This window comes from Dreissena polymorpha, chromosome 2, assembly GCF_020536995.1.
Source record: "Dreissena polymorpha isolate Duluth1 chromosome 2, UMN_Dpol_1.0, whole genome shotgun sequence".
Taxonomy (NCBI): Eukaryota; Metazoa; Mollusca; class Bivalvia; order Myida; family Dreissenidae; genus Dreissena; species Dreissena polymorpha.
The window spans coordinates 85,770,407-85,798,275 of record NC_068356.1 but is presented as its reverse complement, the minus strand read 5'-3'; the positions used below and the strand labels follow the sequence as shown (position 1 = coordinate 85,798,275).

Genomic DNA, 27,869 nt, shown 5'->3' with positions numbered 1-27,869 from the left:
TTGACATGTCAAAATATATTTTGATTTATAATGACATTAAGGACCAATAATGTGTACTTTGTTTTGACTTTTATCAGATTGACGAATATGTTTAATCATTGTGCAACATAATCTCTACTGTATGTTATAAATGCATGCTAAAAGGACAACTGCAGAAATCGAAAAAATAAAACGTCCATAAGTGACATAGATAAAAAACAAATATCACAATGGTCATTAAGTTAAACATTTTATTAAAATTTTCACAGACATTATTGATTGAATTAAAAAAATTAAACAGACGGAATAATTTGGAAAGCTCTCTAGTTTGAAAAGATAGATTAATTTTGAAAGCGCTATATTAACATGAAATTACTGACGTCACGTAGATGTTGTTTTTGTAGTTGAATTCCGGACCAATGTTAAAATCTTAATTGCTTAAGTGATTCACACTTGGCAGATAGGTTGGGCTTGCCTGATATACAAATGTTTTTTTTTTATCTAGTATTGAAAAACAGCATGCGTGACATTATCGCCGGTTAGCTAATATAGCGCATATTATGTACAAAGATTCGTGATGCATGAAGGTTGTATCGCAGTTATTAATGCATATTGTGTCCGACTGTCGACCGAGAGGCCATGAGTTTGATGCAAGCTCTGGGAGCGTTCTTAATATTAGTATACTGGTTAAACTTAGTTAACGGACTAAAAAGCAGCACAGTTAAACCAAGGCTATCAATACAATCTAGCTCAAACTTGAATTAAACTAAACTTCGTGAAAGTAAAGCTGTTTAGAGGCTTTTCAAATCAGCACGCTTAATCGAATCTATCGTAACTACACGAGGTTTACCTAGGTTGACTCTCAAATGGGTCCCAAACGAAAGGTTTGATGATAAGACACTGGCAGTGATGTAAAATACTAGATTCGCGTTTTCCTTTCACAATTATTGAGGGGTTACGCTGCCATTTTCCAAACTTGCCAATCGTGACAGAAAATAAAATTTGAATGAATAAAGTTATATTAAGTTAATATTAATCATTCATAAAACCCCATACAATAGCAAAAATGACAGTAATATTTTTCTGTTCGCGTTTATTAGATTAATTGTTTTGTTTTAGTCAGGGGTAACCCTGGATTGGAACTGTGACACTTACGGCTGTACCTTCACGAACGTGTCCTATGTGCCGACTGTTCTTAGAGACACAGAGATAATATGTCATATACAAGCAAATATTCGTCATCCACATGGTAAGTGAGAGTAGGCCAACAAGCGTTTTCTTGTCTGATATTGGACGAATTATAAGTTCACCAATAAGATTTCACGAGAGATATAACGAGCTGTTCGAACGAGAAACAGATATTCAAATCGTGCTGTATATTAGCATGCTCCAATAAAAGCATTGTACCAAGTTTTATTTTTTTTAAACTATTCATTTATAATTGGCGTGCGAACAAAAGGAACATTTTTTCCAACATTAAACAAACACAGATCATTTTTGTGAAGCGATACAATGTATTTATCTGCCAGTTCAAACTCTACAGATGTTTGCATAAGAACATAACCGCTGTTGAATTGATACAGAAAAATTTAAAAAGACGTTTGGAAGCGAAAGATGTCTCGATGGCGTTTAGACAGGGCCTTTTCAATCAACACAATAAAAACCTAAAATGTATGAAGATTCAAAAATGCGTTGAAACCAATTCTTTAAGTAATATCTACTGATTCAAATAAATTATAATCATTTAGAACTCAGTAAACACGGCTTATTTAACTTATTTACATGTGATAAAAATAACATTGATATAATTCCAAGGGTTTATGTAATTTAATTGAATACCATGGCCTCAAATCTTTTGTAAATTTGCGAACATTCATGTGAAACGCGTGCATATAACAGTATTTGTACCTAGTGATTGATAAAGTTCCGAAATAGTTCTATAATTGCGCACATAACATTAGCATTGACTGCGGTGCTTTATCGTAGCATGCTTAAAGGGGCTTATTTACCACCGCTTGATACATTTACAAACTTTTTTTTACACAGATTCCTTCCCTAACAATAGTGGATATTAATGAGTAAATAAAACGAACATCACTTCGGTCATTAAAATGTACTGCAAGTCCATGATTGATCAAGCGAAGTTTTGAATGAGAGAAACGATGGAAATTTGTTTTATGTGTTGCTGCCGCATTATGTATGAGCCACTTAAGACAAGTGGTTAAGATGTTTGCCATAATCCAGCGATTCACTCTGTCAATAAACTCTGTCAATAAACGTTGTCAATAAATTTATTAGCTCATTCCGTATATATACAATTGCAAGTGAAATAGAAACGAAAGGAAAACAACCTCAGGTACGTCGCCTTTAATAGTATTTAGATTTGAGCTCAATGTTGCGTACGAACGATTCGTTTTGACTAATTTGGTGCCTTTTTAAGTCTTATCGATATGTCATTGGCATTTGATCTAAATATTGGTGAATATAAACGATTCTCTTCACATCGACAAAACTTACTGTTGATAACCTAGTGAAGGCATAAATAAAATAAAATATTATAATTATTATATTTATGAGAGTGTTGTTGGATAAATTGCACAATATTTGTTCTTGTTGTGATATTTTGAGCATGTTATAAAAATGTCACTTTTTGGATCAGTTTGGATGCCAAGAAAGAAAAGGACATTTGTATCGATATGCTTAGGTAAGACTAATTGATATTAAAAATATTAATAATTTAATACTTCTTCTACCACCACCACCACCACCACCACCACCACCACCACCACCACCACCACCACCACCACCACCACCACCACCACCACCACCACCACCACCACCACCACCACCACCACCACCACCACCACCACCACCACCACCACCACCACCACCACCACCACCACCACCACCACCACCACCACCACCACCACCACCACCACCACCACCACCACCACCACCACCACCACCACCACCACCACCACCATCTCACCACCACTTTTACTACTACTACTACTACTTGAACTTCGTACTACTAGTTTGTAACACTATTTAATAATGTTCTAATGAAAGCGTACGGTCGATTTGAGGAATTTACTAATGAACAACGGTAAACGGAAATTATTGTAATTGTATAAACGTCCGTTTTTGACAGTTTTGTTCCCCAAAAGTCCGTTTGTCACAGTTTACTACGGTCATTTTTGTCAATCATTAGGGCCGCGTTTGATTTGCGTAATACCATTGTCATAATGTAAAATGGTAGTACATTGCAACTCTAAAAAAACGAACAAAAACACTTTATAATCAGTATCGATTTCTTCATATTACACATACACACACGTTTTGGTTCAGCAAATAAATACGAGAAATAGATTCGTATATGCGTATTACATGGAATAACATACTCGCTTTCAATTACTGTTTGGTCAAACAACATTTGGTATTTTATGCAGTTTAAAGTTTATAAATATACATTTATTAATAGTTCACGATCGAGAAAAAACAAATATATGAACTTAAAACCGAATACACGCACATATGAGAGACAATTACAATCAACAGTTTTGTTCCAAGAGCAATTATTTCCATTACTTTTTTTTTGATTATGTGATTTTAATTTATTGGGATCTACTTTACATGATCCTTTCACTTTTAGGGGCCCTAGTTATCGCCCAGCTGACGGACGCTCAATGTACATATGCCTACCTTAACTCGGTACTCAACCAATGTATGGAGGATGCCTCTGGCACGGCGGATACCAAATGGTTGTTTCCATTCGGAACCATTGGCCAACAGAGCGATCTGTGCAGGTAAAACTTACGCGCAGAAATATTTTTACTGTGTCCGAGCAGAGTTCGTATCAAATCCCTGCCGTCCATACGCACCACGTGATGATAGTCAATTCAACTATGACTGTTGTTTTACGTGATGAAAGTATTTGCTTATTTTATTTCACATTGCATTTATTTTACGCATTTTATACAGCGACCATAACTGTAGACAATTGACATGACGCCTTATTAGTGATCGCTCCGCCCACTTAATCACGTGACTCAGCGGGAAGAAAACCTAGACAAGCTAACACCAAAATGGCTTCTTTGCCTATAGACTGCATATAGATTTACGCGATATTCCGGATGATTTTATGGACTTGTTTAACACCATATTACACTTGTAAAGGGGTTGATGCCATTTAGTTATTCTGCAAATGCAAAAAATATACGATTAAAGAGAACATCAGCTATTTATAACGGGTAAATCGGTACATTAAACACGCTCTCAAACGCTTGCGCGCTTACCGAAATCGAACCCGTTATTACGTGTAATGGCGGTATTTGCAATAAATTAACACTTCACCGGTATTTACCCGTGTTATTAACAAAATTATTACCGAAACATTCCCCTCTACCCGTGTATTTGACACGAAATAGGCTTTATAACTGGGAATTCGGTGAAGTTTTACGCGCTTTCTGACGCCGGGTGGGTACCTCAATCCCACATGTTATTGCGTATAAAAGTGATATTAATCATATTAAACATTGCTTATGGGACATTTATCAATCACTATAATTTTAAGCGCAAATAAAACACAGTAAGTTTGGACATTGTCTGATATAAAATTAGCGTTGTACGAAATGGAATACGGTCAGGCTATTATAAATTAATAACACACAGAAACGCGATTTTTAACTGGGGATTTCGTAAAGTTACACGAATTGGGTACCAAAATTTTCAATTATTTTACATGCACACGTGACATAATACATACTTAATAATGCTTAGTTATTGCTTATATGACATTTCAAGTTTGTGAAATAAATTAATGTTCTATAAAGGGGATCTCGGTAATTCTTGAAGCTTCCACTCGCTCTTGTCAAGACCGCATTGACGCGTTGGAAATGGTATAAATTTAATTCATCTAACTTATCTTTCTGGATACCAAATGTCAGAGTTGCATTTAACCCTTTTTACACCGTTTTTGCCATATTTCATTTCCGTTTTTAAATCCGAACAATATAAAGGAAACTCGTTTAAAAAAATGAGATCTAGGCATTCGAGCTCCTACCCATCTCTAACACTTCTCAAGATCTTTTTTCGGCTTTGGAAACGAAATAAATTCAATATCACCAACTAATCTGTCAGGATATCGATTTTGCGAGTTACATAATCCCCATTGACACCGTTTAACCATTTTTTAATCGTTTTTTTTAAAGAGGAAAACAAAAGAAACTCGTTGGAATAAAAGTGAACTTAAACACGTAGCTTGTCTAGAAAATGGCGGACAGGTCGTTGCTAACGAGTGCGCCCGATTAATCGATCGCTGATTGGTGGATCAATTCTAGTGGGCGGAGCGATCATAGATAAGGCGTCATGTCAATTGCAATGACTCGCATTTTATTCGAACACGTTAGAAAACGGATATCTCTCTAGTACTGAAATGATTTTACGCGTGAATACATTGTCGACCGTAACCCATGGGAGAGGTGATTACTTAGATCTGCAAGAAAGCCAACTCCTCGTAGCTGTATCACTCTTTATCGGTTAACGCTTACACACAATAAACATATTTTCATTTTTGGAATGATTTTATTTTGAAAGTGTGATGCAACGCAACGCATAAGACTTAACAATTTGATACATATTCGCCACATGAAAGAAATTAAGCATTATTTAGAAATACTGATACGAAAATTTAGAATATCACGTCTGCTAAATATAACAAAATTATAATGATGATAAAAGAAGCGGCCATTCGTGTTGACATTATAAATTTGACATTATATGTAAAACGGATATATGATTTTTTTCTCTCAATCTGTTAATGCCGATAAATACATATGCATTACATCTTTTTATCAGCTGCCTTTTCTTTCTTTTCTGCAAAGGAACTGATAAATAAAATCATTGCACTGTCAAATAAAATGGTATTTGCAATATTTCAGTTACGTGGGAGCTGCTTTAAAAACGTGTATCAACAATATATTTGACGGCTGTAAACAGGACGCGAAGAGTTTGAAGTTGTTCCGGGACAAGGGAGATAATCTCGTGTCCGCGTACACCAATTTGTGCGCGAACGAGTTGAAAGGTATAATACAGAGTTTAAAGTTTTGGCCATCAGAAAAAAACACAATGAATTGCATTAATCCAAAGTCGGTGACGCCAGTTTATGTTATGTTGGTATGTGTTGCGAATGTGTATATTGTTTTTCGTTCTTGCGTGCCATATATAAAAGACCACGTTTACTACTATTGCCGCTCTCCTGCAGATGCAGTGGATGTTTCATTGGGTTTAAAAAAAGAGCATAAGCTGGATAGAGGCTCTGTTTTATTTTTATTTGAGTCGTGTTCTGAGAAAACTGGGCATAATGCATGTGCGTAAAGTGTCATCCCAGATTAGCCAGTGCAGTCCGCACAGGCTAATCAGGGACGACACTTTCCGCCAAATTGGATTTTTGCTAATGAGAGACTTCATTTTAACGAAAAATGTCATAAAAGCGGAAAGTGTCGTGTCAGCAAGGTGAAATATAGTTGTATGTGCACGTTTCAATACCAGGTATTGTGCCATATAAACTCAAAATTATCCGTTGCCCATGTCAGAAATACTTAAAATTTTATTGTTCTATTGTCAAAGGTTGTCTGTCGTTGTATTTGAATGTTAGCAGTATTGTTGTTTCCCATTTTGTCCGACGTTAGAAATATAGTGCAAATTGGTATGCCATGTATTTATTTAGCAATTAACGCATACAGACGTCTACTTCCTGTTTATAATAACAAACCTGATGATGGACAAAAGATTGTCTCGCTTTAAACTATAAAACCATTATTTCGATTTGAAATTTGACTTCTTTTTTCATTATTTACGTCCTTGTAACTACGCAACCAAGAGCTTCTATTAACCATTTAGGCAAATACTTGATCAAATCAAATCTTCATTTGATTGTGTTAACAATACATTTTTATTCAACTTTTTTATCACAATACTTTATTTCTTAAACACAACCTTTGTGCAAGTATTCACAATTGCACGGTTCCGGGATTAGGCACGAATTGTGAACATCCTACCATCTTTTAAAATAATTTATTTTAAATCATAAAAAAGCACAAGCATATAACTTTAAATTCACAAACACAAATAGCTTGCTTTCTCTTTGTCTGCATAATATGGTTGAACCACGTGCCATCTACATGTGCTGGATTGATAACTGTTGACCATTTTTTTTAACGCCATTCTGTTTCGAATTCTAGCTGAAGCCAGGGCATGTATGTCCGTCGTCAGTTCTGCTCACAGGACCACCTATGGGACAGCTCAAGCCACATTTGCGACCAACGTCGACGCATTGCCCACCACCGCTACCGACATTGAGATATGCGGGTACATTTTAAAATACGTATCGAAGCCTCTATGTTTGTGCTTCACCGTCATAAATACAATTTTACTATATTGTTGGTAATTGTATGCCACTGGTGGGTGTGATAGATGTTCAATACTTAAATTGCGTCTATTCTGTTTTTGAATTAGCAAATATAAGAATATGCATGTTTTGGCGCTCGTGTTTAGTTGAAAATGAAGTGTTTGGTACTTGCTTGTGATGCAGTAATTGTTAGTAACCTTGAACCTAAATCACCTTACAGTATTTATTTGCACTTCAATACAGAAAACAGTCATAGCAAGCGGAGAAACCAAACACCCATTTACCTTTCTCATAACTGCACTTATCGCCTTTTTACGACACATTTAAGATGGCGATTGATACTTTTAGCCTGGTGATAACGTTAACGAAAATCGCAATGTAACTGTTCCTGTTCACTTCCTGTACGGATATAAGATTCCTTTTTTACTAATCTTATAACAATCTACTTTTTTAGCCCTGCAACCACATTACGAACAACGATCCTGCCATCATACAAGTATGATAGTAGTAACTTAGGTACACACTAATCATGTAACAAACTACTGTTTTGCAGGCTTTCGACCATGTTCAAACACTACATTGGTAACAGCCCTACATACTTCAAGTACCTTAATTACTTACCAATTTTATTTCTACCCGCTTTTTGTTCTTTCAGCCTTGCGACCACGTTAAAGAACACGGCCTTGGTAACGATCCTACCAACGTACTGCACGGATAGCAAGCACCTGGCCGTATGGCAAGGTTTCTATAGCACCATCTTGGATACTTACGCATGCGCATCTTGTTTGGCGGGAAATGACGCAGTCGCAAATAGGTGCACTTCATTAATGCTGATGGTAGCTTTGCATGTTTCGCTTTTGTGTGAAACAATGCAATCGTACTTATTTTGCTAAAAGTGTAAGGGTTTTGGTAAGAGGAATACATTTGTTTCATATCTTACATTTTGTCGAAGAGAAATACGACGAAAACATCTTCTGCAAGGAGTTGTTAAAATAACACCATACTGTTGTTGTTGTCGTAGACATTTGAAATTAATACATCTATCTTGTTGTTAATGCGTTGTTCTAGTTTTAAAGATGGATAATTTAATTACCCTAAAGGCATAATTTTGATACAGATTTGAGGAAGCAATACAACACACATAACTTTTTTCTATATAAATATTTGTGTAAGCAAATGTAAGAAACATACTATGATATATTTGATTACTATTACGTTGTTCGTCAGCATAAAACTCAGCTCGATATAATGAAAAAGAAAAATGACACAGAACAATGTCTGTTTAGTATATAGTTTTTTTATTTGCTTTATCAAAATGTAACGTTCGTGGCTCTGTGGTTTTGAATAGCATATTATTTCGTGCGTCGTTTTGAATAGACAATGACCGTTGTAGACATATGACCGTTGTTCTCAGGTGACCATATTAAGATGGATGGTCAGCTGGTAGTTTTGCCAGGTCGTTACCACACCCAGTCATTCGAAAACTGTGTAATGTTAACAAAGGCTCATTGTCGATAATTTTGTAGTAAGCAATCACAAATTAAATTGAATTTAAATTCATAAATTATGAGTTTATCAAAAATAATATTGTTGTTTACTCAAGGAATTCGTTTATTCTGTAAAACACACAGTTCATTGTACGTTAATAGGAAGATATTTATAAAGAGTCGTCGCTACATGTTATTGACGTCCCGTCCGAAAAAGTGTTAATAACGCATCGCTGTTACAAACCGAAAGAACGGCATAATCATTCGCATTCAAAGAAACGGCACCAACAGCTGATATGAACGCCACGATCACATAAACAGCTTTTTTCATTTACAAACAATCACAAAAAGCATCTTGGGGTTTGGGACTTGCCGATACCATGTGGTGTTAGCTGCTCCGCTGGAAATTGACCAGTAGTTTTACATGACAAAATCTACTTTCGTCCATGACGAACGTTTTATAAACTGCTCATAAACAGTTTGAGAAATTAGCTGTTACAATGGTAACGCGTTTTACGTGTTAAACAATATTTGAACTGGAATTCAACTTGGTGTCTTAGATTTTATTCATCACGAATTTTGTTTTTAAAAGGATCTTTTCACGGTTTGGTAAATTGACAAAATTGAAAAAAATTGTTTCAGATTCGCAAATTTTCGGTTTAGTTATGATATTTGTGAGGAAACAGTATTACTGAACATTTGCCATGGTCTAATATAGCCATTATATGCATCTTTTGACGATTTAAAAACCTAAAAATTATAAAGCGTTGCAACGCGAAACGATTGAAAAATTTGGAGAGTTCTGTTGTTGTTGTTTAATTTTTTGAAACTACGAAGATTGCTTATATAAAGTATAAAATACGCATGTTATGTATGCTTGGCAGAATAGCTCAGTTGGCTAAATCGTTTTTACTTCAGGATCCCGGGGGTCACTGGTTCTAGCCTTATTGCGGGCTACTTTTTTTCCTTGTTTAAATTTAATTTTTGATTTTTTACTGGAGCTTTTAAAATTTTATGTTTACATTCATCAATATAAAGCATTTAATGACAAACTTCTAAACATGCCAAAATCTGTGACAAGGCCCCTTTAATGAGTGACCAATGAAAACGCCTTATGAAAATTAACTTAACAATCTGGCAACTGAGAATAGTCTTCATTAATATCCTTTATTTTCGTATCAGATGAGAACCATAATAAATTAAACATTCCGTTTAGAATCAAACACTCGTGTTATTTAACGGACTTCACAATTGAAATAATAGTTCAAACACTCGAGCCGTTTTACTTAGCTACTTTTATAATTGTCTGATTTACGCACTGTTTTCTTTTATTATTTATAGACGTATAATAAAATGATGACAATTTCTATAAAATAAATAGTTAATAATACACTGGGATGTGCCGAAAAGAGATATTTAAACACAGTTCATACTACACTATTAAATAAAAACATTGTGCTCGCAATTAGTTTTAAATCCAAAAAATGTCGTTTACACATACAAGTCCCATGTAACAATTGATAATAATCGTGAATGCTTTTTGCTTTGAAATAAATAGGCAGAAGTACGAGATGCTGTAACATTCACGGTGAATTAAAATGAAGATATTTCCATAAATAAATAATAAATAGGTCTTTATAAATAAAAGAAGCTTAATAATTTTGAATACTTGTGTTTAGAAGCATAGTTAATATATGTTCAGAAATTTGTAAGCATAACTTATATGGGAGTGGACCGTCACTAGCTGTTTTATTCGTATGGGCCATACACAGTTATACAGCACGCGAACAAGCTCACAGACATTACAGGAACTCATACTCTGAACAAAACAGTGCGGGATTTAGGAGGTTAGTGTAAAATTACAGGAACTCATACTCTGAACAAAACAGTGCGGGATTTAGGAGGTTAGTGTAAAATTACAGGAACTCATACTCTAAACAAAACAGTGCGTGATTTAGGAGGTTAGTGTAACATTACAGGAACTCATACTCTAAACAAAACAGTGCGGGAATAAGGAGGTTAGTGTAACATTACAGGAACTCATACTTTGAACAAAACAGTGCGGGATTTAGGAGGTTAGTGTAACCTTACAGGAACGTATACTCTAAACAAAACAGTGCGGGGGTAAAAAGGTAAGTGTAACATTACAGGAACTCATACTCTGAACAGAACGTTGCGGGAGTAAGGAGGTAAGTGTATTAGGTTCACGCTGATAATTGGAAGGGTCCTAGTGAAAAGCCTTAAGCGTGAATTTCGAGTACCCAGTCCAGTTTTTGCCATGTAAAACAGCGATTGCATCGTCCTTCTCAATAACAGAACAGGGATGATTTTGACGTTACCCGTTATCTACCCAATAGTTGTCTCAGTACAGGGTTATGGTTTCTTGTTGAGATGTACCTTACATATTGCATAGAAATGAAGAACACATCTATTCTTCTTTGAAAACGACATACGTTTAGCTGTTAAGCGTAGGAGGTGGCAGTTGATTGTATACAGGAAGAACATTTATATTTAAAATAAAGGAATTGAGACGGCTGTATATAAAAATAGTAAATCTTCAGAAACACTATGAGAAGAGATACTCTTTTCCGATAGACTTTTATTAAAGTAAAACGACAAAGTGCCTTAAAAATACAGTATTAAATATGTTATACGATATTTAACACAAAATCATGCATAAAGCTGAGGTCACAGTCTTAGAACGGTTAATTCAACGTATTGAAGGTTTTTTAGTCATGAAATGGATCCATTCCTAACACTTAGCCCAGCAGAAATAATAGAAAAAACAAAAGATGTGTTTGTCAGAAACACAATGCCCCCTAATGCGCCGCTTTTTTGACCTTTGACCTTGAAGGATGACCTTCAACTTTCACCATTCAAAATGTGCAGCTCCATGAGATACACATGCACGCTAAATATGAAATTGCTATGTTCAATATTTAAAAAGTTATTGCAAAACTTTACTGTACAGTAAAGTTTTGGGACATAATTTTTTGACCTTTGACCTTGAAGGGTGACCTTGACCTTGACCTTTCACCACTCAAAATGTGCAGGACCATGAGATACACATGCATGCCAAATATCAAGTTGCTATGTTCAATATTTCAAAAGTTATTGCAAAACTTTACTGTACAGTAAAGTTTTGGGACATAATGACAGACAGAATGAAAGAAAGAAAGACAGGCCAAAACAATATACCCCTAATCTATCGATACGGCGGCATAAACATGATTGATGCAGCTCATAAATTTAGTTTTAAACGATAAGAAATATTCTGTTTTGTAATTACTGCATTGACTTCTCGTCTAGAAGAACACACTTTGTTTATGTCTTTGTCAAATGTTCAGTGAAGAATACATTAAGTGCAATTATGCGGGAATAGTTTTGTTTGATACACTATGCTTGAATTGATATTTGACACAATATTTTGATACACGATCACGATGCGGATACGAAGTGTAAAATTATATGCGAGTATTTATTAAAATGCAAAAATTGGTAAATATGTATCACATAGAAAGGTCTTTAAGGAGTAATGCCATACATAGAAGAAACTTAACAATGACATTATACAATTTATCACAGGATCATAAACAGGATTGAAAACACGCAATGCCGATCAGCCGATCAAGAGACAAAACAATCCACAAATGAACGGTACGGTCAGTTATTTATTGAAATGATGACATTGATTTTCGAAATCGGAATCTCAAAAGAACTAAGTAAAAAAGACGTCATGACAACCACTATTGAAGGAATTGTACAAAGTTTTATGTATTATAAGAATGCAGAAATAAGGATATTACTTATAAATAAGAGTTTATTTTTTATTAACGTACATGGCGCAGACAATAACAATGAAGGTATTAAAGTAAGATGGCAATTGTAATATGGTGCTTGTAAATAGTGGATTTATTTAAGGCCTTCTTTATATTGAAGTTAGACTTTAGGGTTTTCTGTAACGTGACAGTTAAAACTAATTATTATTGCACATCAAATGCACATTTTCTTTAAATAAAGAAGATTCCATGTATACAGCGAGCAAACTTCCTCCTCATCATCCTCAGTTCAGTCGTTGTCAAAGAAATTGTGACACTCCTCATCATCCCAAGTGCCGTCGTGGTCAATTAACCGAAATTGTGACACTCGTGGTCAAAGTAACCGAAATTGGGACACTCCTATTATCCTCAGTGCAGTCGTGGTCAAAGTGACCGAAATTGTGACACTTAGAACACTCTACTCTGGACATTTCTTCCTGCCTATCGTAACGACAATCGGCATACTGAACGAGCTTGTTACTGTTGTAATACGCTTCGTCTGACGTGTCCTCCTCATTCTCAGGACAGTCACGTGCTAAGTGACCGAGCTATTTGCAGTTGTAACACTCTACCTCAGACATGTCCCTCTGAATCTTTGGACAGTCACGTGCAAATTGGCCCGTTTTTCTGCAGTTGTAACATTCAAAGTCACGTCGACTTGTCTGGCAGTAACGCGCAATGTGGTCCGGCTGCCCGCACCTGAAATATGACAGGACGTTCCTATAGCGGGATGCAACAACAACGAAAGATTTATAACAAGCAATAGCAAACTAGAATTTGGCACAAAAATGACGACGAATACCCCATTATTCAGGATGTGGAAATGTGCGACATGATGTTATAGAATATCTATAGAAAAATAAGAGGGTAACAATGTAACATGCACGACTTCGTTTCACAAGGAGTCTGCAAGATACTTTTTACATTTAAAGAAGAAAGCCTTCTGACAACTTTGGTACTTCGGGCTGACGTCTATTGGGGGAAACAGACATTTATTGCGATTAAAGAATACTCTACAATTACTTTAGATATAACAACTAAATGTGTTGATTATTGGGTATGTTAAAAGTGTCAATTGTTGAGCCGCAATTCGACCCATTCCCAATCTTAAATGTTCTAATATCTATAATTATATTCTAATATTAAATTCCCAAATATAGTCTCCGTAAAAAACTCCCTCATTTTTTAAAAGCATAAAACTCAAAATTAAGTTTCTCCCCATTAGCTTCTTGAGTTAAATCTTAGGAAATATAATGTTAACAAAATAAACTCTAAATTTTAATGTATTTGCCAGCATAAAATACAACCAATATTTGTCAAAATGACACGAAATTTCGTAATTCAAAGGATTCTGGCCCAATTCCGAAAACGATGAGAAGAAAAAGCTGCAAGAATAGCACTAACATCACAACAAATTGTTGGAATGATCTGCTTAACACAGGGTTGTGATAAAAGAGAAATACGAGGGAAGGAAAATACTGTCGACAAATTTCGGAAATCGAATGTGCATAATGAGATGGACAAACCTCTTTAAAGAGACATACAAATACACGCCTAGTGTAATGTAGCAACTTGATTCATTTCTAAACGCCTTGTTTTAACTTTTCCTACTTACTTAGGATGTCATTTAACATCATGTATTTAAATGCTCGTCTTTTTATTTCCCAATTTTGATGAACATATATGGCGATCTTTTTTTCGTTGCTTTATGTGTGTACTTTCACAATACAGTTTTACCTTTCTTAAGTTTTACATATAACGACACTTTACAACAGAAACCGTAGTTATTTGATTCCAACGGAACATGGAAGATACTTCATCTTACCAGGAACGTCGATCATCCTTAACCATACGGAAACTGCTTTCTGATTTATATTCAAGGCTGTTTCCAGCAATAAACATTTCGATTTTACTTTTCACTGATTTATTGATGACAGAGATCTGCTGAGACGCGTTCGATCTCTCCATAATAATCATTTTCTTCGGACCGACGCTATTTGCACACGAATGGGAAAAGAAATAATAAACACAATTGAAAATATCGATCGCGATTGAGAGATTGGAACACAAAGACATTTCAAAATTTGACTGTACATTAAGCTTATGAACTAAGCCATTTAATCAGTCATATATAATACCAACTTCAATCATTTTTCGTAAAGGTGTACACGAATAACGTCCCTGCTAAAAGAATATATTCAAGTGACAATAGATTCATGAAAACCGCCCTAAATACACATATAAGAGGCATTTGCATAACAAGTTCAATACATAAATGTCAGCTGTATTTCAACCTCAATTACTTATCTGCTTACATGATATTCTCGTGCTGTCTATCGTTTTCATCAGAACTATTTATTTTTACTTACAAGTACAAACTAAATATGTGTAGCACATCTTGTTGCGCTCTGTGTGTTTGTTGGACCAACGATTGCTGCAACTGTCTTTGAGTTTTTATAAGATTTAACTCGGGAACTATTTTTAAAACTAGGCAAGACCCTTGTGTGACTTCTAAAAACGTTTACAAGCTGTGTCTTTATTTTGACCTCATGATATAGTATGACCTTTGACCCCAAGAAGCCCAGTTTGAAATCGATGAAGATAACATTGGCATAAATGTGTTTTCATACAGATTCGGAACTAAATGTTGTTTCTTGTATTACATAAGGCAAATAGTAACAATGATGAAAGAAAAAAAGGTTGTCACAAAAGTCTTAAGCATGTTATAATCAATTGATCTTGAAACATGTATATGGTCATCCTACCTGTAGCAGTGCTGGTTGCGCGCATTGCTTGAACACCGCTTGTTATGACAGTTCTGCGAGATGTGACCACGCCCACCGCAGTTGTAGCAGCTACGCGTGTCCTCGTTTTCAGGACAGTCTGGAAACCAAATATAGCCATTAGCATACATGTGATTGGGAAAAATCATTGTAAATCATGAAAACTGGGAACTAGTAATACAAATAATCATATATGGACTTGGGATCCAGATTGTAAATCATGAAAGCTGGGAACCAAATATAGGACTTATTATACATGTAATTGTATATAGCAGAAGCTAAACACGTGATAAAGAATAACAATAAATACACTAGGAAACCAGAATTGTTATTAAAGAAGCTGGTCTGAGGATATCAGATTAAAATACGTGCACGGGAATTGTAAAGATCAACATCAGGTCACGTGTGTCTTCTAAAGTTTGTATAAGTTTTTTCTTGAAGTGGGCCAAGGTATCATGTGACGAACATTCAAACTAAGTTTGTAAAGATTTTATAACAAATGTGGCCTCCAGAGTATTAACAATGAAGATATTGATGACGCACACCTCAGTATTCGCGACTGGCTATAGGCAATCACGGAAGCTCACCACGACTACGTTATGCTCAGGTGAGCTTAAAATAAAGTGTTTACTCTTTTGTAAGTAAATGGAATTTACCATAAGTAGTTATTATGACATGAGAATGTGAAATCACCAAATATGATGTTAAATTACCCCAACCCTAGAATGTTTTATAACCACAAAGTCTCATTTAAGCGTAATAACCCTAATAGTGTAATATCAAGTATATATATACCAAACTCGCAAAACTTTCCGATTTTTGGCTACCTTTTTGCCAGCTATATGTAAAGACCAAGTACCACGTGAGGTATAGGGCGATACTCAAATGGACTTTCTCAAAGTGTTTTTAAAACAAATCATGATAGTTTAAACTAATGATATAAACTCGGAAATAGCGAAAATATATTTGCCTGCAATGGGGCACGAACCCATTGGCCTCTAGAAGAAAAACAGGCTACCACAACATCACGTAGGCTTTTGAATTTATTTCTGGTCTGTATGTTAATCTTCTATTCACAGTTGTTAGCAACGTGTCCTTACATTTATCCCTCTCCTTATAACAGTCTTTGGCAATGTGTCCTATCTGGTTACAGTTGTAACATCTTTCCTCCCTCCATCTTACAGTCCCTGGCAAAGTGACCGGCCATGTTGCACTGGTAGCATCTTACTATTCAACATATTTAAAGTAGCACAATTAATAAAATATATGGCAACAATAACAAACATTACAGCACTGTTTTACAGCAGCACAAGCTATAATAAAATGTGCTGAATGTTAGCTCCATATGACGTGTAACTACACGGATACAAACAACACTCAACCAATAAAGTAGCCACAAGTAAATTGATTTCCATATGATTGTTTTAAAGCGCAAGCGATTTTGCGTATGGCACTTATCGCAATTTTTTGACAAACGTTTGAATGTGGTAGACATAGTACAAAAGAACAGTTATTAGGTGATTTCAAAACCCTAAGCTTCTTCTCTTTAATATTGTCTAGTTTCGTTACTGATATTGCAGGTTTTACAGAGGGGGTAATCACGTGCTTATCAAGATAGCGACGTCCATGAGACATATATTTCTCGCCGTTTTTTACCCTTAATTAGTTGTATTGTTTTTTTAATCAACTCACTTTCCAGCCATATTAGCAAGAAAGTTACTGGAGTTTAGTTCACAGTTATATTCGCTCTATATCTCGCCTTTACTCGCTGCGAAATTGTTTAGTGCGATGACCTAATTAGGGCTCCACTAAGAAAATTTGCGGGGAGTAAAGTTGAGATATTAAGCGAATTTAAATACGCAATAAACGCTTATCACATTTTTACTGATATGGCTTGAAAGTGAGTGTCATTTAAAAAATAAACAAAAAGTACTAAAGGGTACAAAACGGCGAAAACTAACTGTCTCAGCATGAACGTCGCCACCTTTACTATCACGTGATTACCCCCTTTGTTTAAGTAACCACTAATTAAAAGTTACTTTATTACAATTTTACCCTCAGCTAGAATGTCTAAGGATTATACTATACAGACGCTCTCATTTGCATTTTAGGTTAAACCCTTTGATGGTGTCAGCTATGACTCTGCACAGCGTTTTGGGGCTAATTTTATAGAATTAGGTTATACTCCCCATTGCAAAATGTATATATATATTTTCCCCAAACCCATTCATATAATTCCTAACTGATGGTTTCACTTTAAAATGTTGAGAAATAGAGCTGGCAAATTAGGAAATAGGAATTTTCTTTCTTATCCATAATTATCATAACATACAAATGCGAGATGACTCATTAAACAAATAGAGCAATACAATCAAAACAAGAGTGAGGCCATACCCGTAGCCAGGGGGGGGGGGGGGGGTTGCGTTGGGGGCGTTCGCACCCAATGTTTTTGGACGAGTAAAAAATTAAACTATAAGATGCACCAACTTTATTTGACGCAAAAACGATAATTGATCTTTTCCCGGAATCCAGTGAGTCTTCGTATGTAAGCTTTACAATCATGCTGAATTCAATAGGCTACCGACAGGTCACCTTATGGTTCATTTTTCGATGAAGTCATTTCCAAGATAGCAAAGAAAATATCAGCTATGCTCAAGATAGGATAAAATTTTCGTTGTATGGTAAGAAAAAAAAACATTTTTACAAATCAATGAAGCTTGTTTTGTAGTTTACCAACACTTAATGGCATCTGTTCTGCTCCACATACCGAACTGTCCACAAAGTTTTTATTATGTCAAACTTTACACTAAGAAATATGTCCTACTCTTAAATAGTTGTTAAACTTAATTTAAAACGTTGTAACTTAAATTATGATCAGGTGGACGTGAACGTTTAATGTTCATTAACTGTGACAAGTCTTGAGCACAATGGGCAAATACCATCATCTTTTTTCTTCAACGTCCTGATATACATATTTAAGGACATATTTAAGTTTGTGGTATAGGGTCTTATACCTTAGCCTTAATTGGTATATGTTTCTGAAATTTAAAAAAAAGATAACTCATTTGTTAAAAATATTTTAATACAAAATAAAAGTAACACATTATTCCATTTTGATTTCTGTTTAGTATTGATGCAGATAAGAGACGACCCAGTTTTGTTAATCAGTGTTTGTTGTTCAATACACTATAAGCACGTTTAGAGCAATGCTAGTCCTCTGGTATTATCCATAGTAGCAGACAAACAATTGTTTTGAAAAAGGAATATATATCTAATTTTTTATTGGTGAATGGTAGAATTTTGGAATAGTAAAGTTCACCAATTTTATCAAATTTCAATATTTCAAGAAATAATGATATTTTATACCGTTCTTATTGTTGATTGTACATCCTACTAATTTGCTATTGCATAATATATGTAAACAAACTGTGTGCGCGCATACTAGTGTCGGGTTAAACACCGTATAAAATAATGTATTTCCGTGACTGGTCGAAAAAGGTGGTTATTTAAAAACGGTAGTGGGGGAATACATGTATGTTATATCATATTCATGTCAATCAGTCACAGAGTATGGTTAATGTAAGTGAAATTTCATATAAAAATGCTATATAACTTCACTCTCTAAATACAGATAAAAAGTAACCAGAATGAAGGATTTAACGTTTCTTTTTCAATTTTTTCTAGGAGGAGGACCTCCATACCCTCCGATTGCAGGAGGGGGCACCTCTCCCGCACCTTCCTCCTTCGCCACTTCGTCTCTCAATAACAATCGTTGATGGGAAAATTCGCACCCCCCTTTTCAAAACCCTGGCTACGGGCCTTGAGGCTTGATATCAAAACATAAGTAAAGACAACGTTTACCTCGAAAACAATCTCTGCTCTGAACTTAAAAGGAGACACATTCAATACCATTAGATACACGAGGACAACCTGCCCCTCTCCAAATGACAGGCACTCTTTTGCATAGTGGCCCTTCGTATGACACTTGTAACATGTTTTAGAGTTGCGGTTGCTCATTTCGATCGTGGCTGCGTATTAACCTATCTGAAAATAATTTGATAAATGGTTTTAATTAAATGCAGTTTTTATGTTGCCAATGCATTCCAACATTTTGGATGTTCAAAACCGTATTTAGCTTTATACATAGCTGGTTTTTTTCACCATTTTGGGAAATGGCAATATCCATTCAGATTGTTAAAGATCTGGTCATCTTGACAAAATCTAGAAAACTGGTGGTTCATTTGCAAACAAATACTTAACATTTCAGAAAAAGGTGTTTTTAATAATATTTCTACTAAAGTTCAACTTATAGTTTGAAATACTGAAATGAACTTAATGTTTCAATGTATAAAAATATTTAATTATTTTCTTTTTCGGAAACCTTCATTGGGGCAATTTTAGGTAGTCATTTGGGAAAAATATATACTTTTTGAGGCAAGCCCCAAATTTTATCAACAAAATGTAACGTGTTGTTAAATGATTTCGTATGTATTAAAATGATGAGTTTGAAAAACTTTTCAGTAAAGCAATCTAATACATTTTAACAGCAAGCGGAGCTTAATGGTTTGGCTGTTTGATTTTTTGTTTTATGAACATATAATTCCATGTTACTTATTAAGTTCCCCAAAATACTATAAATAATATGTACATAAGTAATCTTTATTTATAACCGCCTGAGTTGATATTCAAATTATATCAAATGTACTCAGCGTGTTAAGTCGACACCTGGATACTAAAGGTTAAACCTGGTTTAATTGAATTGAAACAAGGCATTGTTATTGACAGACCTTCTTGTGATACAAACAATTCCAACAACATCACATTTAATACAAATGTTAGAGCTATAAGAGAGCATACTAACAAATAAATACGAGTCACATAGTTTTAAGTTAAATATCTTTGATCTTAAAAAATAAAATATTTAATGATACTTAATATTTTTTAAATTTGGTGGAAACTAGAATTAATTCTGAAATGTTTATTGTTTTTTGCAAACGCATGACATATCGATGTATTTGACTTCAACAAAACCCACAGTTTCAAACATGTACCAAACATTACATCAGACATGCATTGGCTCACAATAGAACGACAGACTTTCATAAGTTTGTTTACACCTACATGTAAATGCATAAACCAAATAAGTAATACATTTGTATTATGTACACACTAAATCTGTGCAATCGGACCAACTGACGCGCAGCAATGCTTGCAATACCCTTACAGTTTAACAAGTTAAAGGATAAAGGATAAATAAAGGATTAAGGGTCCATCGAGATACTGACGAAAACACACATGTGTTAGTGTAAGATGTTGAGGCATCTTTAATGGAGGTGTTTTCCTAAAATAATGATTAGGAAGCAATACAATAGAGTATATGTGAAGATCATCATTTTTATAAGACATATTGTAAAAGGTCTACATTTCGTGCCTGTCTTTCGAACATGTCGTTTGTGGTTTGATCTCGTATTGTGCGAGATTGTCACTTCGCATGCACAGGCCGTGTGTACATGTTTGCTTACACATGATTATGTTATGGTTTACACTTAAATTTGGTCAAACATACACAATTTGTGTGTTTAATATCTACATCAATAAAGTAAGTAACAAATCGTTAATTCCACAATAATGCCCAAAACATATTTTTTTAATAACAACTATATTCACATATGGTTTTCTGTTTCAGTATATACTATTCTTGTGTCCTCATTTATGATTATAATCAAAACTTGCAAGCAACATATTAACTTAAGGTTAATGGCGTTGTTGTTATAAAGAACGACCACAACATATGAAATTAGATAATATCAGCAGACGTTTAGAAATGTTTGCAATAAATATTTGGAACTGAAAATCATTTGTTTGCTGCAGACCTGTAACGTTTTTAAAAACAAAGAAGCAGGCTCATTTTCTTAATTTTGATAGTAAATATTATTTCGATAATTATAAAGTAAATGACAATTTAGGCGCTTCTTGTGTATTTTGTTTTCATATTCATGATAAATGATTAACAATTGCCATATGATATTTACGATTTGTATTTCCTAAAATTTTACCAGTAATGTGATGTCACCATTCAAGAACTTCTTGATGTACGACATTATTTCTAACACATTGCAGTCTTCATGGAATTGATTGAATATTGTTGACATTTAGCAAGAATATTAATTGTGTAAAGATGGGTTTTATCTGTTTAAATAACTGTGTTATAAGAAACTCTAAGGTAACGAAATTTGGACCGCCAAGGGTACTTAATTATATAAATAATTATTCGGCGTTATTTAAATCAGCGTTCAAATCTCGTTCGTTATGAATACTTTAACATTTTAATGAGTAAATACATCTTGTAAAAAAAGTCTCACACATGTCTAAAAAATTGAGTTCAATCAACCGAATACATCGCAACAAACACGATATCTGTTACAATCGACATTTAAGTGTGTATCTTTTTTGAGACTTTCTTAAAACATGAGTTGAAAGTTTGTAGTGTATAACAGTGCTATATGAATAAAGACACATTTGTATGATAGTGTTATCGTTGTCATAGTTTTATTGTCATTTGATGTAAACACACCGAACGCAATAAATGTATGCATTTTAGTCTTCTTCATATATTGAACAATATACCTCTCTGGGATATTGTCGTATAAGAAACAGTTCAAGTGTTGCGATGTGACGCATTTAAATTGTGAGGCTATGCAATTTTGGAAGTTGATTTCAAAACTAATTGAAGACGGGAAAAGGGAAGTCTGACGTAGTCTGTTCTGCAAAATAGAATGATGTACCGGATACTGCTGCTTTTGGGCGGAGTAAGGGGTCAAATTGGTTATCATTTAGGTTGTTTATGAATCGGTACGTCATAATGGCCTTAACAGTATGTCGGCTCTCTTGAAGGGTCTGTCATCCGATGTCAGCAATCATCTGTGAGTTTCCACGTGTGGATCTGTAGTCGACTTTTACATACCGAGCAGCGCGTCTCTCAATGGCTTCAAACTGGTAACTTGTATGTGTGTGAGGTTCTAAACAGTTGATACGTACTCCGATATTAGTCGCACTAAAGTGGTGTATGTATTTGCTTTAATGCTAGGTGGGTAGCTGTGAAGGTAGCGCCTCAGGAGGCCTAAGCTGTTGCTTTCCTACCAGGCGACGGCGGCTACCTTGGGTTTCCAAGACATGACGTCAAAGATTCACTATCAGGTATTTTCCTTCCTTTACAGGTGCAAGCTTCCGTCAATTAATTTAGTACTATGCCTTTATTTGTGCCGCTTTTTTCGGCAACACTTCACTATTTGAGGGATCGAATGACATCCGAACGTCTTTGTCCCATCTCTGTGGGAATCATGATCGAGCTGAAGTGTTGTTGCATCCTGTGCTGTCTCGATCCTTCGGTAAAGCGCCGAGTTTGCGACGACACAATGCATGTAAGTTTATTGATGTAGGTCATTGATGAATGTCAGAAAGAGCAGTTGCCTATTTTTCTCGAGGCCACCTTAGGATGCTAAGTAAGGAAGCTTTTTTTTTATCCATGTTAGGACTGCTCTTTGATACCATAGTGTCTCAGTTTCATGAAAAATCATTTGCTCGGAACAACATCAAAGACTCTGAAAACGCCACGATGGATTGCATTGATCTGTCGCCATCATAAAGGGATGCAGCAAAATCCTGTTAGGTAAGAAAAAGTTGCGATTTACTACTGCGTCTTCGCCGCAAGCAGTGATGTTAGTTTAAACCTATTTGTTTGAGCTCGATTTGCATCGAAAGCCTCAGGCTTATTGAAACGCTCTCGAGTCCTTTTCCTGGGATTAGAACCAGTACTTGAAGTCTTATGGGGAAATCTGAAGAACGCTCCCGAAGTGGGGATCGAACCCGTGACCACCCGGTCGCTAGGCAGACACCTTACTCATTACTTCACGGCAACCTCATGGCGACCATACAGATGTCAGAGAGATTGGCGATAGTAAGCCGAGTTGCATTCCGCTCCTTTCTTGAAGCCTGTGGACACACATGCAAACGTCCATTCAACTGGGACGCGTCCTTTCATAAGGTAGCAACAGAGACAAGCGTAAGTTACGTGGCTATTCTTGTTGCAGTCTTCATCATGGACCTTGTCAGCATTGCGTCCGGACCTTGGGCCTTGTACGGGTTAATTGTCCCTCAGAGCTTCCTAACTCCCTTTATGCTAGCAAAGATGTTTTGGATAGTTCGGATAAGGTCAACGTCATATTAAGATTTGGTGCGTATAAGTTTGATGTGGAGAGTACAATAGATTGAATGAATAGTAGGGCCCATGTCATAGAACATATTTAAAATATATCTAAAAGAATGCATCTTCGAGTGCGAACTGGCTTGTTGTTTGAACCTAAGATTTCGTGGCACTAGTGCACTTCTGCAAGTTACTTTATTGACATCTGTCATTTACATATTGTATCTTTTCAGACTCTTATAGCGACTACTGCCAAGACAGTAAGACATGGACACAAAGAGATACCAAAACAAACCATTAGTAACACATATCAATTATGCCGACCTCACCCCCACGACGACCTTTACCTTTGACTTTGCCTCTTTAATATATTGTAGAAATCTGAATATTTGGTCATTATCCGTTACAAACACAAAGATATTTTCTTTAACAGATGTCATGTTTGAATCACATGTAGTTAGCGTTTGGCTATGGTATTAATCAGTAAAAACTTCACTTTGAATGAAATATAATCAAATTATAATGAAAATCAACTTCTTTGAAAAAAGAATTCACTATCAAATTATTATATAACAAGGTATTCAACTTAAAATGACCCGAAAACAGAGTGCATCGCTTTGAAGAGCAATACATTCATCAATTGTGGATCGATTTCCATTAATTTGGTCTTATTAAACATATCGTACAATATGTTTTACATATGCTGGGTCAAATTGTAAGAAATTACACGATACACAACTCGCGTGACCTACTCGTCATCGATCTGATCCGATTTAAGTATGAATAACTCAGGCAGTAAAGACACCTTCGCGTTTGACCAATTAAGTCACTCGTGTGTTTAAAATGCCGGCCAGTTGAACTGTATGTAAACGAAGGTTGCAAAAAGTGCTGGACAGTTAATTTGGATGCATAATGTAACGGCAAGAACGGTAAGAATGTTTTTTCCATACGTTTGATTGAATTATGGAACCGAGATCCGTGAACTTTGCAGGGACAATGCCCTTTACTCCGTGAAGATTTCATTTTTGGATCGGGTCATATAGATGCCAGGTAGGTCACGCGGAATCTTACAATTAGACCAAGCATTTGTAAAAATATTGCAAGATACTCTATGTACATTTCCAGACAGGACATTCATTTTTGCGTTTAAAAAGACTAAGTTCATGGAAATCGCTTCACAATTTATGCAGTTATGGCTGTTCATAGCGATTCACCATGTTTTCGGATCATTTTCAGTTGAATACCTTGCATCATATATATGGAGTTTTTTAAGAAGTTGAGTGTTCGTCATAATTTTATTTAGATTATATTTCATTCAAAATAATGTTTTAACTTTTTAATATCACAGCCACACGCTAACCCACCTTTGGTTTGAACTTGGATTAATATATTAGTAAGCAATCAATTCATATGGCGGTCATTTTCAAACAAAGGGAATTTTTATGATATTTTGTTGTTTCTTAATGCTAAAGAATATTTTATTTGGCTCATATTACCAATTAAAGTGTCGCTTAGTAGCTTGGGGTTTGATGATTGCAACTTTGTCCGAATGTTTATCGCTGCAACATGATTAATTAAGGAAACATTCCACCATTGAATTGATTCTTAGGGATCGGGCTTGAAATATAATTTATATTAACAACCAAACTTCATTTTGGGAACTATTAAGGTTCATGGGAGGGATACAATTCATTAAAACTTTGCTTTGGTTTTTCTTCTTTCAATGTGGTACAATATGGTCAAACTATATACCATTTTAAAGGTAAAGACGGATAGAATAACATAAACACATTTTTACATTCAATATTTTTTTGCTTTATTCATATTTTTGTTTAAAACCAATACATTTTTACACTAATTTACAAAATCTCAATCTAAAGTTAGGAAGGATATGCACGACCGTAAATTGAATAAATACAAAGCTATATACATATACATGGTCAAGTTAGCAACAGTTCACAGAAAATTATGTCAGAAAACAACAAATGAGTTATTATTCAACTGCATTTTTGGATAATTTTTAAACAAAGTTCTACTAACTGAAACTAACATGAGTATTAAACATTTGATCCTAAAATAAGAGTCATTCTATTTTAGGGCTTAACAATTTTGCTAACCAAATGGAAAATTTTAAAGCATCTCAAATAGAAAGAAATTGCAGACGACATATAAAATTTTAAATAAATATAAAAAAAGTTTGGCTGGGTAGAAATCATTGTGATAAAAGGAGATATTACTCATCAATAACAAGATTTTATGAGTTTTGTGCAGACGACTCTAGAAATCATAGTTTTACATAGAAATACACAGCTAGGTATCATGGTTTTGTTCTTTCTTACTTCCTGAACAACTACTGTCCTTGTACGTTTTGAATAATGTTTTCTTTTGGCAAACCGAATCTTTTATGAGAAAAACGTGCATTACAAATGGAAATCAGGTGAAGTAGTAAGAAAAAGTGATATGTGTATACACATACCTGAGAAAACACATCATTATTTAGACAGTTGCGTCGCGACTAGTAAAACAACTGTTAAAATTAATCAGGAAGAGATCGCGCTTAATAACAGAAATGATCACACAGAGATATAATCACTTACCCCATTTCGAATATTTTCCAGCTAAAAATTTTCCCCTACACGTCTTTTTTTAGTGTATTTGTATTGTTTTTCTGGAGCCGAAGTGCATCTCACTGAATATCCATCCGATTTCCGTTGTTTTCACTTTCGTTATTAAAAACTCCGTTTAAAAGAATTATTTTTACATTAGGTTGTTGAAGCGAATTATTATATATTATCAATAAAATAGTATACCGTGATGAATTGAACGGAGTTTCGTATCGATCTTTCTGTCAGTCTGTAAGCGAAATATTTTGTGCGCAAAAATACAAGTGCATGTGATTCGACAACAATTGTAAACATTGGTGAAATGTTTTTTACAAAGTTATTTTGGAGTGTTTATGAGGTCTGATCATGCAGTTTGCAAACATCAACGGAAAGATTACAATCCAATGCATTTGTCATCGTAAAGCGTTTGGAATGTCAATTAGGCCATGAGTTAGTTTTTAGCATGTTTCTTTCAATTTTATTAATTTAAAAAAGGCTGCCCCCATCGTCATGAAATGACATGTGTTCGAGTTTTGATATTTCAAGATATGTAAACTTTTTTACTATTTAAGCGTAACTTGCCCTCGTCAATGTCGATATTATTAACTAGTTTTATAATTTTCCGCCGAAATACGTTGAATAAACATCATTCAGATTTTTAAAATAATGTCTATTTTTGTGTTAAAATCGCTTTGTATTTTGATTGATTTTGTCGATGGTATGAGACGTTGCTGCACAAAATTGGTAGCAGTTTGAAGGAAAACCATCCTTTTAAGCAAATATGTATACATTTTCAATGTGGCACTCTTCGTTTAGTCAAATTTGAGTTCAATGCTAGGGGTCCCACATTTTTCAAACTGAAGCCTCTAAATGAACCTTAAAGTAACCATTATTTTACTTGATCAGGTAGGAAATGTCTAAACCAAAAACGTTTATACAAATGTTTTATCCCAAATCCAGCTGAACGGTTCACTTTGCGACCATTAACGAATGTTGCAGTTGTATTTAGTTAAAGAAAGAAAATATTTATTAAAAACGAAACTAAACCTTAATATGTATAGCAAAATTTCATAAAGAGAAGTCACCGCTAAATCAATTTCTATACCAGGTTACAAACTACCATGAATAGAACATTAAACGAAACACAAATTTTGCACGTTTTTATAGAAGATGGCATGGAAAGACTGGTTTCCTTGTGAAGCATAAATGTATTGTTTTTTTACACACATAAACTTTACTAGAACATAGATATTAAGTTAATCAAAAATAAAACAATATAATACATTAAATCAAACGAAACATCGTACGAAAAAGATAGAACCTCAAGCAGGTATAAACTTATTATTTAGGAATCATTGCAATGGCTTCTGATGGCATCTGAGGGCTTTAACTACATGCATGTCAAAAACCATATAAAACAGTCAAACACATGGATACAATTTTTAACACATATTCCCTAAACAACAACAACGCAAAATAATGAGTTAATGAGCGGCAATGCACTATGAAATTAAACGGTAAATGTATTTCGCTTATGCGAAACGATTGAATAATTTGAAATTAGGCTCTTCGTTTTAAGTTTTCACTT

General features: G+C 34.8%; 1 protein-coding gene and 1 long non-coding RNA gene across 3 annotated transcripts; one reads left to right on the top strand and one right to left on the bottom strand.

Moving 5' to 3' along the window:
* The first annotated feature begins 2,391 nt into the window (after positions 1 to 2,391).
* LOC127867917 (uncharacterized) lies at positions 2,392 to 8,672 on the top strand. Its single transcript, XM_052409442.1, has 5 exons — positions 2,392 to 2,683; positions 3,632 to 3,785; positions 5,919 to 6,061; positions 7,221 to 7,347; positions 8,043 to 8,672. The coding sequence occupies exons 1-5, from the start codon at positions 2,620 to 2,622 to the stop codon at positions 8,278 to 8,280; spliced, it is 726 nt and encodes a 241-aa protein (XP_052265402.1). The 5' UTR covers positions 2,392 to 2,619; the 3' UTR covers positions 8,281 to 8,672.
* A 2,814-nt stretch (positions 8,673 to 11,486) lies between these two features.
* Positions 11,487 to 19,429, bottom strand: LOC127867928 (uncharacterized). Of its 2 annotated transcripts, XR_008043812.1 has the most exons (4): positions 19,337 to 19,429; positions 16,576 to 16,702; positions 15,458 to 15,575; positions 11,487 to 13,391 (listed from the first exon to the last, which is right to left on the bottom strand). It is a non-coding gene; the product is annotated as an uncharacterized LOC127867928 (long non-coding RNA). The 2 variants fall into 2 exon arrangements; XR_008043811.1 differs by lacking the exon at positions 19,337 to 19,429 and having other exon boundaries at positions 11,488 to 13,391; positions 16,576 to 18,519.
* Between the last annotated feature and the right edge of the window lie 8,440 nt (positions 19,430 to 27,869).